Source organism: Cyanistes caeruleus, chromosome 2 (genome assembly GCF_971803275.1).
Source record: "Cyanistes caeruleus chromosome 2, bCyaCae1.hap1.1, whole genome shotgun sequence".
In the NCBI taxonomy this organism is placed as follows: domain Eukaryota; kingdom Metazoa; phylum Chordata; class Aves; order Passeriformes; family Paridae; genus Cyanistes; species Cyanistes caeruleus.
Genome location: NC_141702.1, coordinates 102,829,036 through 102,855,628, shown reverse-complemented (window position 1 = coordinate 102,855,628; position 26,593 = coordinate 102,829,036). Strand labels below are relative to the sequence as shown.

General features: G+C 37.8%; 1 protein-coding gene across 3 annotated transcripts in view; it reads left to right on the top strand.

The window, feature by feature from the left end:
- The window catches only part of NVL (nuclear VCP like), a 37,988-nt gene extending 16,159 nt beyond the window's left edge, over positions 1 to 21,829 (top strand). For 2 of the 3 annotated variants that reach the window (XM_023922904.2, XM_086878857.1), the window contains 8 exons: positions 714 to 776; positions 1,941 to 2,060; positions 2,745 to 2,844; positions 10,488 to 10,594; positions 14,234 to 14,310; positions 15,755 to 15,843; positions 19,752 to 19,822; positions 21,572 to 21,829. In XM_023922904.2, coding sequence (XP_023778672.2) covers positions 714 to 776; positions 1,941 to 2,060; positions 2,745 to 2,844; positions 10,488 to 10,594; positions 14,234 to 14,310; positions 15,755 to 15,843; positions 19,752 to 19,822; positions 21,572 to 21,616 — 672 coding nt within the window. In that variant the 3' untranslated portion in view covers positions 21,617 to 21,829. Of the gene's footprint in view, positions 1 to 713; positions 777 to 1,940; positions 2,061 to 2,744; positions 2,845 to 10,487; positions 10,595 to 14,233; positions 14,311 to 15,754; positions 15,844 to 18,785; positions 18,905 to 19,751; positions 19,823 to 21,571 lie in introns of those variants that run through there. The other variant, XM_086878856.1, reaches the window with a different exon arrangement.
- The last annotated feature ends 4,764 nt before the right edge of the window (positions 21,830 to 26,593 follow it).

Here is a 26,593-nt window from a genome sequence, read left to right as displayed (position 1 = left end):
GAAAATTAAATTTAGGCCTTTGTGCTGAAGTTATTTGATTTTTCTTGCATAAAGCTACAACTTTGCATGAATGGAGAGGGAATTCCTGCAAATCTTGAAGGAATTAAGTTGGTTAAGGAAAAAGTAGCAAAGATGAGAAGAAACTATTGGATAACCACTCCATGGGATATTTTACTGTAACTAAATTATATGTTTGGGAGTACTCTGCAATTCTTACTGAAAATACTTCTGTTTTGCTTCTTGAGCATTTCAGTTCTTAAGGCATCTCCACATAAATGCAGATAATTGTGCAAATTTCAGATTGTTTCTCATTTTGTCTTCAGATGCTCCTACAGAGTTGAGTATCTCTTTAACTCCCATAGTTAATGGACATTCTTCAGCTGGTGTGGGGGGATGGGTTGTGAATCTGGAACTGCCTCATCAGAGAGAGAGAATACATTGCTAAATTCCCTGCTCCCCTCCCACTCTTAATTGTATATAATTATACTTTGTAGTGTTTTCTATATTTTGCAAACGGTTGCTAACTATGTTCCTTCCCTGATATTTGTTTATCAGTCCTTGGACAGAACCCAAGCAGACATGATAAATGTGTGTTCTATATCTATATCTATATCTATATCTATATCTATATCTATATCTATACCTATATCTATACCTATATCTATATCTATATCTATATCTATATCATCTATCTGGTTTTACCTTTTTCACAGGCGGTGGCAAACGAGTCTGGACTGAACTTCATATCTGTGAAAGGTCCTGAGCTGCTAAATATGGTATGTGCTGATCATGGGGCTTTTGTTATTTATGGAATTCTTGTCCAAAATGTGGGGCAAGCAAAATTCCTGGTAATTACACAACTGGTACTGGTGCAGCTGAAGTTGCTTTATTTAACCTCTCCTTAAAGTTTTTAGCAGTGAAGTTGTTCATGTGAAAAGAAAAAAGTCACCTGTGTAGTTTAAATACTTACATTAGTTTAAATTGCCTGGCAGTTAAAGCCTTCTTGACTTGAAGTAGAGTTTCTGAATGACCAGCTGCATACATCACTGCTTTTTCTGTAGCATGGAGGTTTTAAATGTCAACAGATAAAAGTGCTGTAGTTCAAATTTTTGAAGCACTGGATTTAGGAGTGCTGTGATGTAATTTCAGTCCCTTTCAGAGTCAAGAGAATGTGCTGAACTGAGTAAGGTGGCTGCAGCTCCCACCTGGGGAGGCCGTTATCAGTAATGTGGAAGCTGAAACCCACATACTGGATTTGATTGATCTCTTCCCAGACATTTTTATATGTCTACTTCAAGTACTGATATAGGCAGGAAATACAACACTTAAGTTAATGAGGAGCCAAACTTCCCTGTGGAATACGGAGAAAATGGTTGGCTGTGGTTCAGAGACTGTCTTAACATACAAATTATATCAAAACGTGTTTGTTTGGAAGAAATTAAGTGTTTGCATTTACAACTTCACAGCCCCTGTTCCTGCAATTCAGCATTCAAAGTGAAATTCTGGCTGACTTTTCAGTTCCCTACCACCAAGCTCTGTCTTCCGGCAGCAACTCTATGAATTTCAGATGTTCATTGTGTTCACATTGCTCACTGGGTTTGTTTAGGAACAGCTGAACAACAGGGTCCTTAATTAAGACTGTATTTGTTAATTCTCATCACCAAAATGGTGGCAAGTTAGAGTTATTCCCCAGAAAAAAGGAATTACTTCAAACTCTGAATGTACTGCAAATTGTCAAAAGTCAGCTACTGACAAGTTTCCATGTAAATCATGATCAATAAGGAAACAGATAAGAGACACTTGTCAGAAAAAAACAGATGATAGGGTTGCATTTCTCCCTTGCAAAGTACTTTAAATAGTGTTTAAAACTACTGATTTTTTTTCCAAGCAAAATCTTAATGTCTTATGCAGTTTAAATGTTGTTTCTCTTATTTATCTAGTATGTTGGTGAAAGTGAACGTGCTGTACGCCAGGTGTTCCAGCGTGCCAGGAATTCAGCCCCCTGTGTTATATTCTTTGATGAAGTTGATGCTTTGTGTCCTCGGAGGTCTGACCGTGAAGTGAGTCTACCTTGAGATATCTCCACAAATAAATACTTTCAGTCACAGCTTTTGGGACATTGCAGACAACAGAAGTACCCAGAAGGGTATCTCCCAAGAAAAGCAGTCCACTAGGCTTTTATTTGAGGGAATATATGTTGGTCAAGTTGTATAAAGCTTAATACTTTTTTTGTATGAATATATAGACAAAATATCCAAAGAAATTCAGGTTAAGCTATTGAGTTTGGTTATAGGATGTCAGTACTATGGAATTGCCATTTACCTCTCAGTAGCTCACGTGCTTAAAATGTTGTTTCAGAGATTTCAATATTTAAGGACTCTTTCCCCTCAAGAAACTGAATATTGAGAAATTTTGTGTTTTTTTGTTGAGGTAGATATCAGAATGAGTAGTACAAGTATTTATATGTACTACTTTAACTGAGTCCTTTAGTTTTGATGGGAAAGGTTTGCCACGTGTTAAAATATGGTTAAAATATGTAGGAAACATGAATTTGGGATGGAGACATACTAAGAATATGAGAGAAGGAATCCACAACGCAGCTACATTGAAAGTGTGAAAAAGAAACTTTTCCTTTGAGTAATATTTCAGTGCAGGGAGTTAGTAGATCTTTTGTTTCTTTTACCTTGAAATACTCACATTCCCACTGTTTCTTTGATTTTGTTGACAAATTTCTCCTTCCAAAGTCAGGAGCCAGTGTGCGGGTAGTGAACCAGCTCCTCACAGAGATGGATGGGCTGGAGAATCGGCAGCAAGTTTTCATTATGGCTGCCACAAACAGGCCAGGTAAGGACCCAGAATTCAGAAACAAGAAATCAGACGTCCTTGGTTCTCTTTTAGCAAATACATGTGTTCCTAAATATTTGAATTCTGTAACTAAGCCTGTTCTGTGCTTAAAATTGCAGTGTCTGCTCAAATCCAAAGCTTTTCCGATCAGTTAATCTGTTCCATGTTCATGTGGTATTGTGAGATAAAGCAATCCCTTTGAAAATGTTTCTTACTTAGCACCTGGTACCACTGCTGTTTAAATGCTTTGAAAGACCTTTGACTGCTGTGGATTATCTCCTTGCAATATAGAAGCAGAAAAGAGACCTAAAATGTATTTTTTTTCCCTTTTTTGCTGCTTAAATTGATTTTCTATCCAAAGCAGCCTTATAGTTTTCTGCTATCTTTTTTTTTTTTGCCTTAAGACATCTGTCTCATGTTAAGTCATTTTTCCATTTGCTTATCTTTTGCTTCCTGGGCTATATGTTCCATGCTAGACTCTGCTTGGAACAGTTACTCTCCTGTTCCTTGATGTTCTGTCCAGCTTGGATGTTGACAGCTGTCTATGCTCCCTTGCTGACTCTTACAGTTTTTGGTAGCTCTTGCAATTCCAGCAGCATCTTCTCAGTTAATAAACTACACACTGATGTCTGCTTTACAAACATCATCAGAGATAGAAAGACAGCTTTCCATCTCTGTTTTTTGGTTTGTTTTGTATTAGGGAGAAGTCTTGTGTTTTATACATAGCAAGAAACTTGTCTTTCCTGAATTTGAATTCCACGTAGAAGCTGTGGGTTGTAAATAAAGGAATTTGTTGTCAGTTTAGAAAGAAACAAGTGTGAAGGTGTTGCACTTCCTCGGTTATGAGCATTTTTCTGAACATTGCAACTGAAATGAAATACAGGGTTACATGTCTGTCTTGGTAAAACCATACTGGTGTGGGTACTGGAATTCTGGAAAGAACCTTTGCACCTAGAACAGGTATTTGGCAAATTCCTGCTTACAGTGAGGCACAATTATTTCTTACCCGCATGTATTGAGTAAGGACAAGATACCAAGTTTTGCTGAGAAGTGGCTTAACAGGAAAAATAGTAGCATGGCTATTTTGGATATAATTTGGAAGATGAGAAAGTTAAAATACTTGATATTGTTTGTGTTTTATAAATTGAGAAATATTTGGTCTGAAATCATCTATAATAGGCATGAGGTGGTTTTTTTTTTCCCAGTGGTCAAAACCTTCAAAGATTTGGAGGAAGATCTATGTCTCGAATTCTTTGCACCATGACAGACTTTCAAACCTTCTACATGATAAAGTATGAGCAGTAGGGCTTAAATCTCTACCTGCTTTTACAAATTCTTTGACTTAAAGTGACAGGTTTTCCTGGCATGAGCTTGCTGGTCCTGAGCTATCTAATGCAGTGCAGAATAGAAAATAAAGGCTGTGCTATGTATAGATGCAGTGGATGTACCAAGAGTGTTGGTGGCAGTGTCATCAAGTTGCCGTAGGAAAGAGATCTCTCCCTAAATTAGTTGCAGTGTTGCAAGCATTTGTGTCAAGCAGCCCTATTTGGAAGTGTTTCTCAAGGGCTTCTTATCTAATTACTGACTTATTGTTATCTCTGCCTGGTAGCTTGGGCTGGGAATTCCAGCACTTTAGAAGTGAGGACACATCCAGCTGTACTTCCTGCAGTGTCTCCTCAGCCGGTTGGGCATGGGGCCGATCCTTTTTTGGGCTGCTCTGTGTCACTGTTCTGAGCTAAGGATTCCTCTCGTGGAGGCAGCTGAGTGCAAGCACTCCAGCAGCTTCACCAGGGCCAGGTTAGGGTAAATATTGCTCAGATGTTAATTTCTAAATATAAATATTTATGTGTAGCAGGTTTGTCCCAATTCCGTGATTTAGATTTACACTGATTCAGTGCTTGCTTGCAGGTCTGATTTTCATGCATATGTGAAATAGACACCTGTTCAGTTGTTAATTTCCCTCACTATAAGCCTTCCACTAGGTGCATTTTTACCCTTTTGTGGTTAGAAAGTAACTCTGAAATGGCTTGGGGATTTTTTTTTTTTTTTCCCATTCAGTTTTAAAAAGCCACTGTTGCCATTTTCAGCTGCAGTGGCAGATGTACTGTTTGACCATATAGGAATAGTTAAAATTACAAAACTTTACCAAATAATGAGGTTTGAGCTCATATTTGAGGGCAGCTGGGAAATGCGTAATGCATGAAATCAGCAGTGTATTATTAGTCAGTGACACTGGTGAAAAAAGGGGATTTGAGGTAAAGATGCCAAATGTAAAGAAAATGCAAAGGCAGGGATAACAAATACAATTAATTTCTATTTATTGAATTTGTAGATGAATTTATATCCTTCAATTTGGTGATTTTAGCTTGAAAAATATACAGGGAGTTCTTTTGCCAACATTAATAAAATGATTTTTTTAAGCTGGAAGATGCAGTTTGGATAGGATGGATGTCTTGCTTCAGAAGGACTGTGTATATGAATAACATTTTGGATAGGTTTAGACCATGAATTTTTCCTGTGATACCTGCATTTGTCAGATGGAAATAGAGTTCCATCAGAACAATTTCTACTGAAGTAGTGGTTAAGTTGGGGAAAGTGGTTTTTCTCTCCTGTAGTTTATTCACTGTTCATGGGGCCTAGGAGGAGAGGCAGTGTTCACCAAATGAAGTTTTGATGGTGTGGTCTGGGTAGTTGAAAGGAGCACACTGCAGGTAGAGAGCAGTGAGGTCTGTGCTAGTAAAGCACTCTTAACCACCTTAAGAATGCAAAGCCCAAGCAGAGACCTGTAGGACAGGCATAGCTTAGACTGGCTACTATATTGAAGTAGTTCCCACAGACAATTAAAGTTGTGGTGCCTGAAAAGGTTTTTAAATCTTTGTAAGAAAGATTTTTCTTTCTTTCATAGCTGTGGTTAGTAGAGGCGCTGCTGGGGAGGGGAGTTGTATAATGTAAATCTAAATAATATGTGTCCCAGCAGAACTTCTGCAGTCTTCCACTGAGCCAGTGCTGTGAAATGTGAGATCTCATGGGTTTTAATCCATATTAGTATAATTTATTGGGAGAGAAAATGGCTTTTCAAGATGTTTCTTTTTTTAGAGTGATTGCATTTGTGGTGGCTTTGATAGTTGATTGCTGGTACTGTTCATGACTGTTGCCGTGTTCATGTTTGTTGTCAGCATTGTAGCCTGAAATCATTGTGCAGTAGGAAGAGTCCTCTCTCATAAGTTATTATTACTGTTGTTGTTACTATTATTGTTATTGTTATTATTATTGTTGTTATTTAGGAGTAGTTGCAGTTAGGATAGCAGTGGCTCAGTCACTTTTGGCATCAAGGTATGTTCCTGGCACAGTAGTTCCAGTGAGGAGCTGGCAGCTGGGACAGGGTATTACTGTGAGATGGTGGTGGTTTATACCCCACAAAGACTGCCAAATTCTCTTTTATATAGCCTTTAAACACTTGGAAGGCTTTAATTCCCATTTTGGCAAAAGGGTAGGCACAATAGATTGGTTCCTTTGTTTATTATCTACAGTATGCAAGTGGTAATTTTTATTCTGACAGTGCTGAAAAAGCCCTTGATGTGTCCTAAAAAGCAGGATCTTTGGGTGCTTTTTGCACTTACTCAATGACTTTGAATGTCCTCTGCACATATTTCTTGACTCCTTCTAAATTAGCAGGGATGCAGTATTCCCAACTCAATCTCTTTCCACCTAAATGCAGAATCAGTGTCAGACTTTGTCTGAAGAGGATTAAACTTTTAAAGCAATCAATATCATTAGAGAGAGAGGAGGAAAAGAATAGAGGGAGAAATGTCATGTCTTGTTAGTACTTTATGGCTCAGAATACTTACATTCTTTTCCAGCCTATTTACTTTCCCAAATTCAAGAGTAAATACTGCATAACTGCCAAACACTACTGTTGAATGAAACCTGTAATTTCCCACAATTTTCTAGCTACCAGCTTGAATTTCAGGATGGGATACTGCTACATAAATTGTGATGATGTCTTGTTTTTATTCATGGCCTCTTTCTCTAGCTTTCTTAAATTAATCTTGCAAAATTCCTCTTCTGCTTTTACCTTTGAGCACAATCCTAGTTCCAGTGAGTTCTATTTTTGTTAGCAAGTTTGTTTTCATTTTTTAAGAGCTATTCACCTGAACCACATGTTTTGAAACACAATTAAAAAAATAATCACCAGTCTTTAACAATAGTTACAGTTTGGGTTTGGGCATTGTTTGTTTTCACCTGTTTATACATGTTGCTGAATTAAAGGCAAGATAAGATCTAAGAAAAGCACTTAATACGTGAGGCATGGAACAATTTCTTTCATAATAGTTCTCATTCACACAAATTATATTTCTTCATTTCAGCAGCCCTTGAGTGTTTTGTATCTTTCACAGTCACTTCAGCTGATAAGTGCAGTGTTCACCTGGAGTCTCAGAAAACCTTTCAGGGCTTCTGAGCCTGCGTTTCAGAACATCACAAATGGGAGGGCCTAGATCTTGTGTACTTCAAATATATTTTTAAAAGCTGGAGTGAGAGCGTGGGAGAAGTTTGATGGACTCACACAACAGCTGTCATTGCTGGTATGCACTGACCATGTGCATACTTCTGTAAATGTGCTTGGCTCCTGTACAGTTGAGATAAGACACAAATAATCACATGAAAATTAATGTGGGACTGAGAGATTCTATTACAGACAGAACAATAGAATGTCACTGTATAGAAATATATGCACAGACACTTTCAATGGAACGTAATGATTCTGTAAGAATTTGCAGTAGTTTTAAGAGCAGTGTAGCAAACTGAAATGTGACCTAATTCTCTAGAGGATACTGCCTCTTTGAACCCTTAAAAACAAAGCAAGGAATGGATGTACTGTAAATATCTTCTCATGTCATTTTGCCAAATTATTTGTAAAATTGTACTACTGGCTTCTAATGACAGTCAACACCATTGACCACCTCAGAAAGGCAGGAAATTATTAACTGGACATTTCTCCCAATAGAAGTATATTCTGTCTGTGAGACAACTGCTTGGAAAAGGAGTGCTGTGTTTTATCACATTTCCATGCTTCACTTTCCTTCCAACTTGAGGGGTAATAGTAGGCTTTGAAAGAGGTATCTGCAGTAACTACCCTAATTTCATTAAAATGGTAAATGTTTTAAGATAATAGATATGGAGAGAGTGTTACGATTTACCAGGGTAGAATGCTTTGAAATTCTGTAAAGGGGAACCTCACTCAGTTATTTTAAATGGATATGAAGTCCATCTTACAAGTGAGTTTGTCCAATGAATAAGTACTAATTTTCTGGATTATGTGAATTGAGTTTTCAAGAACTTCAGGCCCAGGTCTGAACCAGAAGAATGAAATTAGTTGATTCATAAGGAGGTGGGGAGTGTAAATCTGTATTTCAGACTTTGGTGTGGTCTTGTTGCTGTAAACCACCATTACTGCAACTTATCTAGTTCTGTCAGTCGTGGTAAACTTTTGAATGCAGGCAGTGTGATCATTTTCATATAAAAAGATGAATGCAACTTCAGACCACATTTGTTGTATTCATATTGTTGGACAAATAGCAAGTACCATGTTCTCAGTGTGCAAAAGAGTATTTTCCATAGCAATCTTAATATTTTAAAATATTATTTCATACTTTATTTTTGGAACATTAGAATGGGGCAATCAGCAAGTGCCTGGTGTTGTAATGCAGGCCCTATTGAGAGTATTTGTTTTGGTGTTTATAACAGATCCTTTGAGAGAACTTTGTCATCTTCTATTAATAATGTGACAAGAAACAGGAAAGTGCACTTGTGTCAAAAGCAAGACAAAGTGTCATTTGGAACGATGCAGAGATTTATAAATAACATGTTCTTGTCTGTGTCTGCTATGACAGGGATTCTGTTTAACCCTTGTTTCATCTGGTCTGGATTAAATTAATACAAGTAATTTTTTTATTTTTTTTCCCTCACCATTCTCATCACATTTGCAGTAGCTGATTTTTCTTCCATAGATGCTTCTGCTCATGACTGCTGTATCCTAGGGGAAAAAAATGCTTTTGTCCAAGAAAAAGATAATGGAGTTGTCCTTTAAGCATAACTGAGAGAGCAACTTGAACAAAACCATAAATAAGCATCTTTAAAAAGTGGATCAAGACCATACTGTGGTAGGATCAGGTAGTTCAAGGCTTGACAGAGTTAAGCAAACTTTTTTCATTTGCAAAAAAGCTGTAGTTTTACTTCCCTGCTGCTGTTTTAGGGCTTGGGTGGTGTCTGTTTTCTTTAAAACATCTGTATAGTAAAGATTAGCCGCTTCACGTTTTCCAGTCCTTTAATGTACAGGAATGCAATAGTTTGTCTGTTAGCTTGTTTTGTCAGGAGGGCAGAGCCAGTGTGGGGTGCTGCAGCTTCACTGGGAGGCCTTGATAATTTCCAGCTTTAGACTTAGGTGGAACTATCAACTGTCACTTTTGGGAGAGGTTCTTGCAGTCCCTACCTCACACCTTCATATTATTTTTATACTTTAAATTGTTGGTTACAGTAAAATTATAGATTTCTTTATATCTTCTGTGAGTTCTTCTGTGACTTTGCTGCTCACATTACTGTGGCATGTAGAATATCAGAGAGTCATAGAATCATTTAGGTTGGGAAAGACCTCAAAGATCATGGAGTCCACCCGTTAAGCCAGCACTGCCAAGTCCACCACTAAACCATGTCCCCAACCATGTACAGGTCTTTTTTTATCTCCAGGGATGGTGACTCCATAGAATTCCTTAGTGGAACAGAGCAATTAATACCATCATTGGGTTTTGGTAGATGGGGAAATAGGGCATCAAGAAGCATTGAGAAACATCATGCAGGCAGTTTGTGCTGAAATACAGGCAGGAATTGAGGCTTTGTCCAGGGTATACACCCTGTCTGTGTCTCTTGTTATACCAATAATCAGTATTTACATCCTGACTTACTTTGTGTACATTCGGTATTGAAGCCTGTGGTGCTAAAAGGCAGCTACACATTTCTGTTACACTTAAGCTTGAAATGGTTTTCTAGAAACATTTGTGATAATTTTTGCTTTCTTGCTTCTCCACACATAATAAATTCGGAGTCTGTAGTTCTCCCTGGGAAAAACATTCTGTACTTTTTCAGGTATCTTTGGTATTTTCCTGGGTTTCTTGTTTTATCATTCAGATAACCATTATGTAGTAGAAATGCAAATAACCAATAAAATTTAAGTTTGCATATGGATGGTTGTGAATGGCCCTGTGTGCTTGTTATCCTTATCATTGTCCCTTTGGCTAGAGTTCCTTCCAGTAGAACAAACTGCTGATAATTAATGTGGAATTCCTCAGCAAAAATGTTCTAATTCTGTATTGCCAAATAGAGAGTTGTCTTCTTATCTGAAGAGATGAAACTGGTATTTATGGGCCATCATTGATCAGATATGGCTGCATTGTACTGGGTGTTAGAGACTTGTTGACAAAAATGAAACTTTTTCAATCAGCTCCTTTAATGCTCAGAGCTTCAGTCATGGCACAAATGCTTCTTTGAGTCTTGGTAAAAGTATGCATGTATTCCTTCTCATGTGCACATGTTCCTAAGGGTGCATCTCATATCTGGATTAATTCTTTTCTATTTTTCTCCTCCCTAAGATATAATTGACCCAGCAATCCTGCGTCCTGGTAGGCTGGATAAAACACTCTATGTGGGTTTGCCACCACCTGAAGATCGTCTTGCTATTTTAAAGACCATCACCAAAGTGAGTATTGGAAATACATTCTTAATCTTGAAGCCTGGTTGAATGATGTAAGACAAATTAAATATTACAAAGAATTGCAGGATCCTGTCTGATGAAACGGCTATTCCTGAGATCACAAAAATAATCCCTCAGCTTGTATGCTATTAAATTTGCTCTGGGACTGCAAGGAGCTGATGAATCTTGAGTAAAGCAAACCTGTTAAACACAGAAGTTGCTGCCTTTATAGTCACAGTTTGAACAGATTTAATTAGAAGATTCCTATCTGAGTGAGTAATGTGCCTAGAAGTGTTTTGTAAGCTTTTTTTGGGGGGTTCCAGACATTCTGCAGAATGATTCACAAGCTTCATCTGTATTTGCTCATCAGTAGTTGTGACACCTAATTGGCTTTGGAATTAAAAAAAAAAAAAAACAAACAACTTGTGATGTTTGAGGTTGTAGATTAAAGTAAATGTGAAAATGTAAAATACAGATTTGTGCCTTCATGGGTCCTCCGTGGTGGACAGCACAATCTGCCACTTCAGAGACTTGGATTATAGAATTCTATGTGTTTCTCCTAGTATGGCACAGCAGGAATCAAGGCCTTTAAAAACAACATTAAAAGCCTTATGATTTATTTGGATATTTCCTACTTTTTTCCAATAAAACATTGATTGCTAAGACCAGGTGTTCTATCAGATATTTTTTGGAGCTACAAAGGAGACAAAGTCTTTACTATAGAGAAAAGATAGCATTATAAGTTTGGCAAAAATTATTTAGTGAATTTGCAATAAAAGATAATTCAGATCTGTGTAACCTTGAAGCTGTGTTGTACAGGCAGTAGTTGATTCAGAATTCAGAAAGTAAGAACTTGTTCCAGCCTGTTCTTTCATGCCAAAATAGATGTTCAGAGAGTGACCTCTCCTTACAAATTCAGGATGTTAGACTTTACTTCATTTTTTCTGTGCCTTGTGCTTCATGGATGAAAATAGATTAAGTATTCACCCATTAGCTATTTGCAATAGACCAGTTTATTGTTCCTAAGTTTTACAGAAATACTTCAGTTAATACTTTTTACAGCCCTGTTGTTAATGGTCTTCATGAGACGTTGAGAGGAATTGAGTGTAACATCTGTGAATACTGTAAGGAATCATAATTTTTATTTTACCAAATTTACTTTTAAAGGTAATTAGGGATGTAGGGGAACAGTGCAGCAGAGCTAGGTGCTTTGCTCCCTTCACTGGAGCAGAGGGGACATTAAAGAGAGCTGATTTCTCTCTCTTTCACAGGTTTCCATTGCTCACACACTCACAGCCACGTGTAGCCACCAAGATATATGAAGCCACATGGCAAGGGCAGGATCACTCATGGGCAACACTGAGGACAAGGAACTGTACTGAGCCCTCACTTCATGTTTTGGCTTCCTCTTGTCTGTCAATGACCAGCTGGTTGTTAGGGAGAACTGTTTGCAGTTTTCCATCGGGAGTCAAGTTCAGAATTGCGTTTACTGCCATAAATCTTGGGTGAGGTCGCTGAAAAGTGTCCTTGCTCCCTTCTCCTGGGAATCCTTGTGCCTACAGTCCTATCTTCCTGTTGGGATAACACCAAGAGGAGTGGCAATGGGATGTGGTAACCCTGTTATTATCCCACTGCCAAAATATTCTTATCTTCTGCTGACAAATCAGCTTTACCTTCTTATGGGCCTTCTTGCCAGCTGGAATACTTTGCACAGTGTTTATCAGCTTCGTTTTTGTGGATCCTGTCACTGGTTATCATGTTGCTTGTCATGCTTTTTGGAATGCAAGATGCTTTCATTCATGCTTAATTCACACTAGTCTGACTATTTTGATTACAGATCCTTGTGGTGAATGAGGAGTTAAATCTTTAAAGATGTGTAGGAGTTATGTGAAAGAAGAACATGGAGTAGGAAGAGGGGAAAATGTGTTAAATTAATTGAAATACTTTATTTTTCATCAGATTTCATCCATGCATTCTAGGTGAGGTAGTGTGAAAAATCTGAGAACGCATTTGCTCAAGGCCAGAGAAAACAAATTGTTTGCAATGTGCAGATGTGAGTGGCTTCTGGATGATGGCATGCATTCCCAGAAATCTCCAAGTGGAAGCAGAGTCGTTGCTGAATGAAAACATGGTTGCTTAGAAAGGCAGCATGAGGGACAGAAAAGGGACTGGGGGGAGGAACAGGTTGTCAGGAAGACAGCCTAAATGTGGGTTGAAACTTTCTTGTAAAAGACTTCCATTTCAGTTAACTTGTACAAATCAGTCATTCCCAACTATGCATATTATGCAAGAGAAGCCTGTCTTCACATGTTTCAGTTACTGCTGTACTTAAACATTCCTGCAAGCTGCATCAAGCTCCTCTGCTGCACAGAGCTTGGCACCAGAGCAGGGAGAGCAAAAAATGCCAAATGTATTTGCTCCACACAGCAATAGGTAAAATGTTTCTTTTTAGCAGAGGAGGTGTCTCTCTGGCTTGCAATTTCCTATAAGAATTACCAAAGTATCCCATATGAAATTGTATAAAGCTTCCTTCTTTCCAGGTTAAAGTATCTCCTTTCAGATGTTTTAAAATCAGGCTTCTCCTTTATCTTTTTGTTGTGGTGTTATTCTGGATCTTTTCTCTTTCTAACTGTTAAAGATTCATTCAAGATTGTTTCCTTACTGTGCCTAGCCCTTGACTGGTCCACTGTTAAGTATTCAAGTGTTTTAACTTGACAGTTACTATACATTTTATTTTTTTCTCTTGAAGGTATTGTAGGTATGCAGTATATTAGTTCCTCTGAAGGAGTCAGAAAATAATTATGTGAATTTTTGCATTTCTGTCAAATGAGTATCTGGCAGAAATTTATCATTGCATCATAAAAGTGTTCTTTCCTGTCAAAACTCAGATATTGTTTGATCAAAGAGACATCTTGAATCTCTGTACTATCATGATAATACTTTGCTGTTGTCTAAGGATAACAAGCCTACAGTGTTTAGAAATTTGTTGGCGAGTTTCAAATAGCATTTATGTCATGTCAGACTTTTGCTGTTGGAGATGGAAAAATAATAACAAAATAAACCACTTCTGGGATCTTTCTGGAGGAAGCAGTAATAATATGGAAGTGTCCAAAAATCTACAGTATATCTAAACTCCTATAAAATCTAAATGGAAAACTTCTAAGTTTGAAAATCTATATCCAGAATACAAAAGATATACAATTAATTTAGTCTTAAAAGTGGTAAGACTAAACTGACATGCCTATTTCTTAGCTGTCTGATTTCAACACACAGTAAAACTAGAAAAAGTTCAGCTAAACAACCTGTTGAAGCAACTAGCTATTATTAAAATAAGCCCACATGTGGAATAGTGTTGGCGTTACAATGCCTTGGGGCAAGCTGGTCATAATTTCCTTAAAGAAAATCTAATCTGTGGGTGGCAAGTTAAAATTTATCATTGCTTAAAATTTTCTAATTAAATGGTTTTAAGGCTGATTATCCTTTTTGCCAGTTAGAGATTAAAAATATTTGTGTTTGTGGATATTGCAGAAAACTTGTCAGACCCCTATGTGATTCCTGATTAAAGAAACTTAATCACTTCAGGGATGACAGATGTAAAAATAAAGTTTTCTTACCTTCTCTTTTTTCTTACCTCAACTCCTTTAGGGTGGCACCCGGCCTCCCCTAGATAGTGATGTGAGCCTAGAGGAAATTGCTTACAGTCAGCACTGTGATTGTTACACGTGAGTATCTTCTAGTTTTGACTTTCATACTTAATGTGCAGTGCCAGCAGTCTTTGATGCATGATCTGCTGTGTTTTGCTGGTATTATTAAGAGGGTTTCTTAACTTTGTAAACCTTTTCCCTTAGGGTATTTTTCTTGCTTTCCCTTGGGCTTTTTTCCAAGAAGTAGGTAGGAATATATGGATGCTAAAGTCTTCTTCATCTGGAATAGTCTTCACGTTTTAAATGCAGAACAGTGGAGGCCTTTCGGTTTTCTTTGGTTTTATTTTATAATTCTTGCATCATCTGAGAACCACAGAGTTAAGTGGTTTAAGTTGTGGGCCCATACACAATGGTGATGAAAGCAAATTGGTTAAACGGCCATAGCCAACTTTTCTGTCACAGAGTTGAGAAAAATCTGTTTGACAAAGTAATGAGGGCCCATTTCAGCTTGTACTTTGGGAATAGCAAGGTGTGGCTTTAGGGAAATCTTGATGACCGTACCTGTCAGAATAATTTGCAATTATGGGCCATAAAACTTAAAAAGCTTTAAGCTATTCAATAATTTAGTAATGCTCAAAGTTTTTATGGAGTTCACTGACGATAAAGTTTATGACAGGCTGCTTGCCATAATATTACTTGGGAAAGATGAGTAATTTTTCTTTCTGTACCTTTCACTCACTGGTTTATAGTCCAGTGGGTTTTTTGTTCAGTGTGTGAGGGTTTTGGTTTGATGTTTTGTTGTGAGGTTTTTGTTGTTTTTTGGTTTGTGGTTTTGTTGTTTGGTTGTGGGTCTTTTGATGCTTGGGTTTATCTGTATTTTGAGTTTGGGGGTTTTGTGTGTGTGTGTGTGTACACACATGTGTGTTTGGGTTCTTGTAGTTTTGATGTCTTTGGTTTTGGTTTGTTTGGGTGTTTTCTTTTATCTGGTTTGGTTTCATTTTTGATTTTTAAATACTTTATGTCTAGTACTCCCAAATGAAGCATGGGCAGTTAATTTTGAAATTTTTTTTGGTTCAATGGCTTTCACCAGCTGGAAGACATGTAAAAAGCTCCAGCTGTTCCAGTTCCAGGAAACTGGAAAGAAATACTTAAACTGATGTGACCATGTTTTGTGGATACTGTAATTTTAAGAGCATGTTAACTTTACTGTTGATGCAGCTTTGAGCAACTCCTTTTGTAATGGTGAAGGATTTAATTTGAATCTTCCATAAGATTTATAAAAAACAAGAAGTTATGTTCCTGAGAAGTGGCACAATATTAATCAATCCTTTGGCATTTTCAAAAATGCTGAATGGGGGTTTTACCTCTTTCCTTGTTTCTCATTAATTTGATCTTAATTTGTGGCTAAAATCTGAAGGCCATCACAACCAAATTTTAATGTAATTTTTAATGTCTTGTCTTTTTATATGCCATCAGCAAAACTGAAATTTATCCCCAAATAACCTGTTGTTTGTATCCCTAGAGGGGCAGACCTTTCAGCTCTTGTGCGTGAGGCTTCCATTTGTGCCCTGAGACAGGAAATGGCCCTGAAGAATACTCAAAGCAAGAAGGGTAAGAAAGCTTTAAAAATAAAATCTTAACTGAACTGACAATATAAATGGAATATAAAGTATTTAAAGTAGTTGAATACAAGCATAAGGCTGTGAAAGCTGTAGATCATTCACTGATTGACTTCTGACCCAAACAAAAATTAAGTCACATAAAGGGAGGTAGAGGAGGGTACAGGAAAAATGGTTATGCTAGAAGTCAGCCTAATTCTTATTTTTAAAGAATTGAAGGTTGCAACCTTACAAAAAAGTTTCTGTTGAATGGTTATGTAAACTGATTATTTTCTAGACTAAATACCCCTTTGCCAATTTTCTCTGTCACTACCAAAGACTAATTACGCTGACGTATTTGGAGGAGGGTTATAAACTGCACATTCCCTGATTTCCTACCTTTGGCACCTAGCTGTGTTGTGTAACTGAGCCACGTACATCCAGCACTGATGGAGTGGGAAAATCTCAGTGCCACTTTTGATCTTTGGTGCTTAACTCATCAGTGCCTCTTGCCAGGATTTTAACAGGGAGTTATAAATTGATTCAAGTGCAATCTCTGCTCTTTCATTATCTGTCTGAACTACTGATTTAAGTTTTATTTTCCTGGAGATCTTTAAATTATGGATTAAAACTTTTATATAAAATGCCTGTTTGTTTAGATTTTTTCCCAGTAATTTTGTTTATTTTACCCTTAAGTCAAAATGCAAAGCTAAGATGGAATTGTGACTTTTCAGATTATGTCCTTGGAAGATACTGTAGGCTTTCATTATGCCCCTGATTTCTTAGAGCAACACTGGTATTTTAATGGCTTTGAATGATTCTTTTTGATCTAGTACCTATCCAGTCTTATCTGGTTTTTAGGAACAGTAGGTTACCAGAGCACAGTGTTTGTATTCCCTGTTCTATTCAACTAGAGGAGGAAAAAACCCCGAGCTATAAAAACCTTCCCTGTTGTATGACTGTACCCATTTTGCTTGCTGTAGCTGGATAAAATTCTTGTTTTGAGGCAGAAATATCTGAGTGTATCCTTACCATTTTTATAATTGTTCAGAATACAGCAGGCTTTATTCAAAGCTTTTCATCCCTTGAGTTCAGCCTTCACAGTTAGGATTGCAACCTAAGCACTGACTATATGAATGTGTAGGCAGCCAGCAAGTCCATAATAAATGTACAGCTTGATTTGCATGTTTATAGCAGCTGCTTGCTTGGGCTGTCCTTGGGTTTCCCAGATGTCAGCCCTGATTGGTATGAAATACCTGACTGGTACTGGTATACCTTTTCAGTATGAAAACATATGAAGTGGTTTCTGATTTGAGACCCTGTTCATTTTTATCTTCAAGATAAGACTGGAGATTTTCTTCCTTCAGTGTTCAGCAGGACACGCTCAGCTGCCTCCCCTCCCACGCTCTGCTGGGCTGTGGATGGGTGCTGAGTGTCCTCCTCAGTCAGTCCTTTGGAATCAGGGCTGCTCCTTTCAGTTCTGGAGAAACTGTTGCAACTTGTTTTAATACCAGATATCTTCCCTCTGGAATAAATTCAGGGGTGGAGTTTTTTAACACTCAGCAGTGGTTTGCTTGAAGGTAGTTATAGAAAGTGAAATGGAAAGGTATCCTTTTTGTGATATTTCTTAGGAGAATTCAGAAATTCTACTGCCAACCTGAACAGGCCTAGGCAAGCTGATCATGTTAGTCACTGTGGTCTGAGAATTGCCAGAGACATAAGTCTGTAGGGGAATTTCCTAACAATTGGGCAGATTTCCACTTTTATGACGTGTTCCTGGATTTCCTCATCATTGGGCCAGCGCTGACTGCCCAGAAAGGTTCACTGTCATTTGCAAACTTGGGAGTTTCACTTCTGCCTCCCCTCTCCAAACCACTGAAGATGGTGCATAAAAGTGGTTTCTGCACCAGTGCCAGAGTGGGACCCACCCTACTGCAGCCGTCCTGCAGTTTCTCAGTCAAGTTCCTCAGAAACTCTGGAACACCATGTGCTCCTGGTGACTTCTTCCCACTGACATCTTAACTCACCTGTTTAGCTTAATCTTGTATATTTCATTCAAACAGATCTAGTTACACAGAATGTACAGGGTATGAGAAATAATAGGAAAGATTCTTACTCCTATTTCAGCTGCAGTGACCTTCTAAACAATGACCCTTTTTGTACATTTTTATAGAAGATATTCAGTGGCCCCACATCACCTGCAGTCTGTAAGGCTGATCCTAAGCAGAGAACCTATGAGACTTTTTCTTAGAGTAGTTAAGAGCAAGTGTGGTTTAACAAGTGAGAATAAAGTTTTGCATCTTTGCAGTTAAATCTGAAAAGCAAGATCTGGTCCTTATTTGATAGGAACCACCTATCCCTCACTCATCTATGTAAAGAGGAAAAGACCAATTTAATATTTAGAGTTTTCAATACCTTGTCTTATTTTTAAAAGATTGTACCTGCTGATATACTTCATTATTGTAATTTAACAATATAAATGGTTTTAAACAATAAAATATTTCTACCTACTTATTCAGACTAAATGGTTTTGTCATCAGAAATTGAGGCAAAGTTAATTGTTAATTGTTAATGCAAATAGCAAAGGTCTAGATTACTCACAGCTACATTTTCTATGTGATGAAGCTTTGGGTGAGCTTTTATCACATAGTAAGCGTGAAGTAGTCTAACTTGCTTGCAATGAGAGGTCAGCTACCTAGCAGGAGCTTTTCTCCCTCCCTATAGCATTGTCACAGTTTGATTAAAAATTACATGCTTAAAAACAAAAGTGAAAAAAAAAATTAAATTCTAGTAGTTTCATTTTATTGTTTTATGGAGTTTTAATGACTCAGTCTAAGAATAACCTATCTTCTGGGAAGGTTCCAAGTTGAACCTTTTCCTTACTGTAAATTGTATTTCCTTGGGGAAATAGGTTAAATTCCTGATATTTTAAACTTGCATCTTCAAATTTTCCAGGTATAACTCTATCTGGTAATAGGAATGTTGAACATGAGCTCCAGAGAAGCTGGAGAGAGATGAGATGAGAGCTGTGAGGTTGTATGTTTAGTTCAGTGAAATTTAACCTTCATCTTTAACACAGGTAATAACTGTAGGCTATTTGATCTTCTGCTTAATACCTTAGACAAAGTATATTTAATTTTTAATTTAGTATCTTCCTTTTTCTATTTAGTCTTTTACTATATCAGCAGAAGATTTTTTATTCAACTCGGACTCAAAATATATTAATGTTAAGAGTTCTTTCATATTGGCACATCCCATTTCACGTGGCAGAGGTGGAAATAAAAGCAATGATCATCCTAGTGAAAGAGATTTTAAAAATGCACCAAACAGGACTACAGTTTGTATTTCTTTCATATCTGATATCTGTGCATAGTGTTAGCTGGTAATTAATCTTTCTGTAGTGGCATCTTAAATCCAGCCAGATTAAACAAGGTACTTGCTTGTGACAGCAACAGAATCCATGACTTATCTGAGGTATGCTTATGTTTTAACATACTAAGAAAACCTGTTCAAAAGGTTATTATTAGGAATAATTACTGTGGATAGCTGCATTAAGGTCAAAAAGGCAATCTGCATAAAGACAGGGAGTTGTAGCAGTGAAAGCTATCATCACTTCTGGGTAATGCCAGAGAAGGCAATGATATGAAGCCAATTATTTAGAAACTGAGTAGAACTGGAACTATAGCAAAATGTTTTCTAGGTGCTTTTTAAATAACAGGGAAGTTTAATATTGAATTTATGTTAAAAAAAAAAAAAAAAGCCCAGAAGTAGAAGCAGCAGAATTTGAAGGATTCACTTCCAGAAAGGCTAAGGGAATTCAGTTAGTTAGGTTTCATGAATACTGCCTTGATGTACATGCAACAGTCACTTGAGTGTCGCTTGTTTACAATTTTAGTAATTTATTATGCTTTGTTCTTTAAGGAGAAATCAAGATTTCTCGTAAACACTTTGAAGAAGCTTTTAGGAAAGTGAAGTCTTCAGTGTCCAAACAGGTAAGATAATATTCAAGCTTGTAAGGCTCATTACTCTCTAGGGAAGGACACTCTTCTGATGCTCGAGACTGGTGGGAATGGTTAAGGTTGCAAGATACTTAGATGGATTTCAAACTGACACTACCTGTTTTCTGCATTAAACAAACCTGATGTTTGTGTTCAGGTCAGAAATTAAAGCCTCCTTTTTCAGCTGCAGATGATGCACAGTGTGTAGATGGCTTACCAAGATACCAAGGTTATTTTTTAGTGTGGTGCCTTGGACTTCACTCACATTCCCAGATTGATTATTAACCTGGCCCTAAGCTCTTAGGTCTGCTGAGTTTTCAGTTAGAAGTCAAGGCCTTTAGAGTGCACCACATCCTCCCCCATGATGATGACTCACAAAGATGTTCAGCCTTTTCTGTTGATGTGCAAGAGATGTAGATTTGAGATGGGACATAAAACACACTTTATGATCTTAGTTATTTCTTCTCACTATTTTCATTATTTGGATTTGTCAAGGAAGTTTGTTGTAAATGTTTCCTTATGCCTTGTTCCTTTTAATGACTGAAAGGAAAGCTGTTCAGTCATCTTAATTACTATAATTTTGAAGTTAATATATAGGAATTGCTATTATTGCAGAGCTTGTGTCTAGGTCTCCATGTGTTGCCAAGAACATACTGCAGCCAGAATACATTAACGTATTCACATGTAACACTAGCCAGAAAGAAGTTAGTAAAGTATTTCATTATTATTGTAGTTTGATGGTCAGTGACCTTTCATAAAATTTAAAGGTGATCTGTGGCTCAAAGAACCTTTAAAGATAATGCTGGTTGTTGTTTTCCCTTTGCTAATCACTAAGCAAACAGCCACAAAGATTTAAAACATCTCCTCTAACATAGCAATAACTGTTAAGTATTAGAACATATTCCTTCTGGTTAACCAAAAATGTTATTCTGCATCTCAGAGGCAGCTTCAATATCATGTCTGAGAGTCCTATATTTCAGTTATATTCATTTGAAGACTTTTCAGTTAGGTATTTTGAAATATCTTTTGCAGTACAAGATACTTCTCTGCCTTTCCCAGATGCTACTTCCTATCTGCTAGACAAATTCAGTCTGACAAAAACTCTACAGACCTTGCTATGAATACTGGAAAATTTTTTAAAAAGGCTAAAATAGTTGCATCTTGGTGATCTAGTGCATATCCTATCCCATACACATCTCTGGTTTAATTGGTTGACTGAAGATAAGCAAAAAACAATTCTTAAGGCAGTGGACAGACATCACCTTCTGAAACCAGTTATTTCAGTGGAAGTATTCTGTTCCTCAAAACTCATTTTGAGTGACCAGTGAAAAGGGTTAAGGAACAGTTAACTTAGATTAGCAAAGGATGATCTTGTCTGTTCATGGTGCAGAACTAGATGAGGGAGGAAAGTGTCAATTCAGCAGCTCCTGTGGTGAAGAGGGCAGAGCCTTCTCAGTGAAGCTGCCATCTAAACTAGCATGGCAACAGGAACTGTAAGTACTCTGCCTGAGGCCTCTGAAAATTACACACCATGGCTGACTCTCCCTGGAGAACCTCATTTAGGAGCCAGGGTAGTGGGGGTTTGTCTTATTTAGGTTTTTGTTTGTAAATGTTTTTAAATGCAGCTAGTGACTCATTGAGCTGGTTTGTTTCACTTGCTTAAATAATACACAAAGTCATGTCTAAATATTGTGTGATTTACCACTGTCTGAGGTATTTTTCCTCTTCTCTTGGCACTGTTAGGATCAAATAATGTATGAAGAACTGCATCAGTCGCTGTGCAGGTGATACACTTGGACAATTCCCAAAAGAGACTAACTCTACACTGGTGAAGAGTTCTGCAGTTCCTGTGCCTGTTTTCAAGAGGCAGGTTGGAAAGAAGCTGTACTAAATCCATCTCTCAATGTTTTATACTGCACCTGAAAAAAAATCATCACAACCTACTGCTCTAAAGCATCCTTAACCAGAATAAAAGATACAATACATGCTTCCTTCTTATAACCATTTACATTTTCTAAATGAATTCTTTTAGTGCTAAAATGCTAATACTATTCTGATCTATTTGGTGCCCTGAATCAGAAATCTCTGAGGCACAGGCTAACCCTTCCAAGTGTTTACACTGCTCAAATAGCTGTTTTCAACCATCACAGAAAACTGCTGTGTTTTCCAGACCAAGGACACTGAAAGAAGCACTGAGAGGACAGAGCTGTTAAAGTAGGCTGGGAAAGTGCTGCACTGGATGTTATCACACCATTAATCATGCATTTTCCGAGTACAGTGACACATGATTGTGCCAGCACAGGTCCTCAGAGCTGCTAACAGCTTCCTTCCACCTTACCAAAATAAACTACCCACAGATGGCAAGCTGGGAGGGTTACCTAGGAGAGAGTAAAGTTTGGAAATTGGAGAAGTGCTATGATACTGTGATTCAACCTAGGAAACATTTGAATTAAGATGTACTTAACAAGTTGCTTCTTAATTATTTTTCTTAAACAGGTAAATTTTCAAAATCAGGCAGTATCCAGGTTAAGACAAAACACTGAAAAGTGACAGATTACAAAACCTACAAGCCTTCAGGGAAAAAACCCAATGAAATAGGTTTTATAAGCAACATCTAATCTGTAAGCATCCCCCCACTACTTACTTAAACACTTGAGAAAGATCATTTAATCTCCTACTTGAATTCATTTAAACAAATACCCTGAACAACAGCTCTTACTTGAAGACTGACCTTGATAGAGAATAGTACATCTTAAATTGTTCTCAGAATGGCCAGCTAACAAGAAACCTTGCTGCACCTTTTTACCCAAAGGTACATGTTGAAGGTCAGCACTTGTAACTTACCACCACAGACTTGCATTTTAAAAACACTGGTGCTCATGGCAGCTTGTTCTTCCACTGAGATTTTTGCTCAACATGGGATGATATTCCCTCCCTTTCCTAGGGAAGCTAGAGCCTCAGTGACTCAAATTCTGACTCATAAGACTAACAAATTAAGTCCCTGTATATAAAGCAGATGATGATGTGCCTGCTTTAAATTGTAAATCAAGCTTGAAGCTTCAGCCATGATTCCCAGAAATTCAAGATGAAGCATCATCATTTTCAATCAATACCAGGTTGGAAGGAAATTTCAATGATCATCTGGTTCAACCTTTCTTGGCAAAAAGCGCAGTCTAGACCTGATGGCCCAGCACCATGTCCAGGTAAATCTTACAAGTGTCTGACATTGGGAAATCCACCACTTCTCTGGGGAGATTTTTCACAATGAGAACAGTCAATGAGTGGAGTAGTTTTCCTCATTTCTAATTGGAATCATCCCTTACCCCTCATCTTTTCCATGTCACTCATGTGAAAAGGGAATCTCCCTTCATCTTCTTTGTAACCACCCCTGGAACATGGTGATAAGTTCTCTCCCCAAGCTGTATTTTCACTCAGTCTCAGCTCATAATACTACATAATACTTCAATAATAATAATAAAGATGATACACTCAATTCACTGAGAGTGGCTGAATGGACCAATGAAAAGAGTAAGTGATTTTTCCTTTATGGATATACAGAGAAGATTCCTGCCACCATACTTGAGGATAGCTGTGGATGATGAGCTTAGGCAGGAGAGGAAGCCTCAAGCCCTGGCATATCCACCTAAGAATTTTCCTTTCCTTATATGATGATACTCATGTGTATGTATGGATCAAGAAAGCAAAGTAGGACTTGCAAGGCAAAATAAGGGAGGAAATGCTATCAGGAAGTAGCAATAGCACTACAGTCTTATCAAGAGTGCCAGCACAAAACATGTTTATTATTTGAGGTGTCTCATGATCATTCTTCATAACAGGTAATAATGGAAGAGAAAGTGGGGTGCAGGAGGGTTTGAATGCACCAGAAAATCTGAAGTTAAGGTGAAAGGCAGAAAGAGCCAGATGAGTCTAGAGTCCATATCCTGTCTGCTCACCTTGTCTGGGCTCCACATGCAGCAAGGAGCAGGCGTGCCTGCTCCCACGTGAGTGTTGCACCCACACTGCTCCTTGTAGGAAATTCTGCTTAGGCTGTAGTATATATCACTAAATAAACTATGATCCTTTGTACACAGAAGATGGGAACTGCTTTAAGGAATGAGCCTTTTCACCCAATAGAGACAAATATTTTTTTCTGCATATACAGCTACCACCCCTCATAGCAGATATGCCTTGAGGTTTTGCCTCTAGTCATCTTCTTTCTGTTGCGACAAGATCACAAAATTGTTCATCATGCCATTCTCCTCTCCCTTTTCCTGAGGCTAACAACATATTGAAACCACAAGAATGATCTTGTCCCAGAGTATAGCAGATGCTAACTTCAGCATGGACAGGGGGCAGAGGCAGTGCTGAGGACTATCAAAAAGAGAAAAGAAAAATGCTGTCTTCATTCTTGGCTCAACAGGAAATTTTTTCCACATCTTTGTCGTGGCTAAGTGTATCCCACTTCAGGTTTGATTGTGAAATAGAAGAGTTGCTAGAGGAAAGATAGTTGCAAGGAGTTGCAGGTTGCTGTGTAAAGGCAGATCCACATGATTCAGACACACCTATTTATCACATTGTTTTCCTAGGACCTTGCAGAAGCAATGTTGGCAGACCCAGAAGTGGCTCCTGTGCCTTGCAATGTGCAAGCTAAACAGCAGAACTTGCTTTGCTGCAAGTCTTTTGAGACTTACAAATTACAGAGGAGTACAGTTTCCAAAAGCTGTGCCAAACTACTTACACAAGGTTGCTGCTTCAAAGTCACTTTCCTCCTCTTAGTCCAGCAGGAGTAGGGCAGCCTGCAGTGTGTAGCATTGATCTTATCACCTGTTGAACCTCATCATTAAATAAGGAATGAACTGCTTTGGCTGCTACAGTATGGCACTTCATCTGATGGAAGGAATAAATGTCATGGAGGCAGAGGTGAGCCACTGACCTCAGCCTCTGACAGTGGCCACTTACCATGAACAGCTCCACACCTCAACACCCAGAGACCTTTGTCTTATGTGTTCACATAAGGAGCTCACCAGAAGAGTTCTGAGATATGCATCTGGAAGTCTCAACTGACCTCTGGTTCCAGGGAGGAAGCCCTGCCCTGGGTCTGAAACATGGAGCTCTACAAGCAGACAGATGCATCCACTTAGCACGTTAATGTTGGGAAGCAGACAGGTTCAACAGCAAATCGGGAATGCCAGAGGCAAGGGTTGTTCTGAAGGAGGAGCATACCCACGCCTGTCCTGTGAGAAAACTAATGCCTAGTACAATCAGATTCCAGGATGCATTACTTACTCTGCTTAAGGAGCTCCAGATAACTGGGGGCAGGGAGTGTTAAAAGCCATGAAAGGAAATTTATTCTGAAAACTGCAGTTTATTCTAAAAGCAATTAGGGGGATTCAGAGCTCTGCACAATTCAACTGCAACTAAAATACTTGGGTGACAGTTAAAACTCCTGACTGATTTCACATAAAGGAGATGTTTTCCAAACTGAAAGCAACGAATCCTAATAAACATAGAAACACCAAAGTGAACTCATTCCATCTGAATAGATTTAGAAAAAACAACTGGGTTAACTGTCAGGGTTCATAATGCTCTTTAGGTTTAGTTTGTTCTTCACCAGTTAGTCAAAGCTCCCTCCAACTTTCAGATAAAGTGTTTCAAAAATTATAATTAACCCCTTTCTGCCAGATGTTTTCACTGTATTAATGAAAACTATTTAGTTCCTTAAAGCAGTAACTTAATAGTTCATAAGTGTTTTTTCAAAAAAAAGTTAGTGTTTCATATTTCTATGTCACATGCCTTTGGAGCAAACATCAATGCTTTCTCCAGTCATACTTAAATTCATATTGATTTAGAATATATCAAGTCAAGTAGGGCCAGCTGGTGTTACTTTTACCACGGGTTCAGAAATGCTTCTAACGTTTTTAGGGGTGAAACTATGCTGAGTACCTTTCAAATTACCTGCTTTTATCAGTTCTTACTATTTATGCTAGCTGCTAAGGCTTTTTATGTATTGCATAAGAATTATATGCCTAAAAAGGGTCACTAACAATACTTGCAAGAATCAGACCATTGTTTAGATCTAAACTTAAATCTCACTGGCTCAGATTAACCTAATACAGTAAATTGTTTTCCAACAGGTAGCCAGGAGCAATGTTTCAGAAAGATTATGGCAAGCAAAGATATCTCCCCCAGAATTTCCCACTATTCAGTAGCTCTTGAAGTGAAAATAGCATATTTATAATTTGAGTTGGAAGGGAAAATGATAATCAGAACACTTTACAGCAACACTTGCAATTTTAGACAAAAAAGATGGCAACTTCAGCCCTGTTTAAAAGCAGGAATTCCATTAGGTAGGTAGCTAACTATGATACATAGTATAGTAGGTATAAAATTTTTACTCTGAAGTCTGCTTATCTTAAATATTCATGTGGGATAACTGAGTATCTTAACTTTAGCTCTTAGCCATAAAACTTTGTAGACACTTTCCATCCTTCATCCAGCTGTGATAAATCATCAACACGAAAGATAGTTTAAGAAATAGAGTGATATTAAGTGGCTCAAAAAGAAACTGGTTTGCAACTTCTTGAGCCTTTGCAAGTATTTCAATCCAAGTCAGTTTTCCTCTGAGTAGGGAGGAAAGGGAGTTAGTTATTCTCTACAGGTCATCTATATCACCGCATAATAGAAAAATCTCAAATCTGCTTTAGAAATACCAGATTTCTCTTAAGTCCTTCAGTATAAGAGGACCAATCAAAAATTCACTCAATA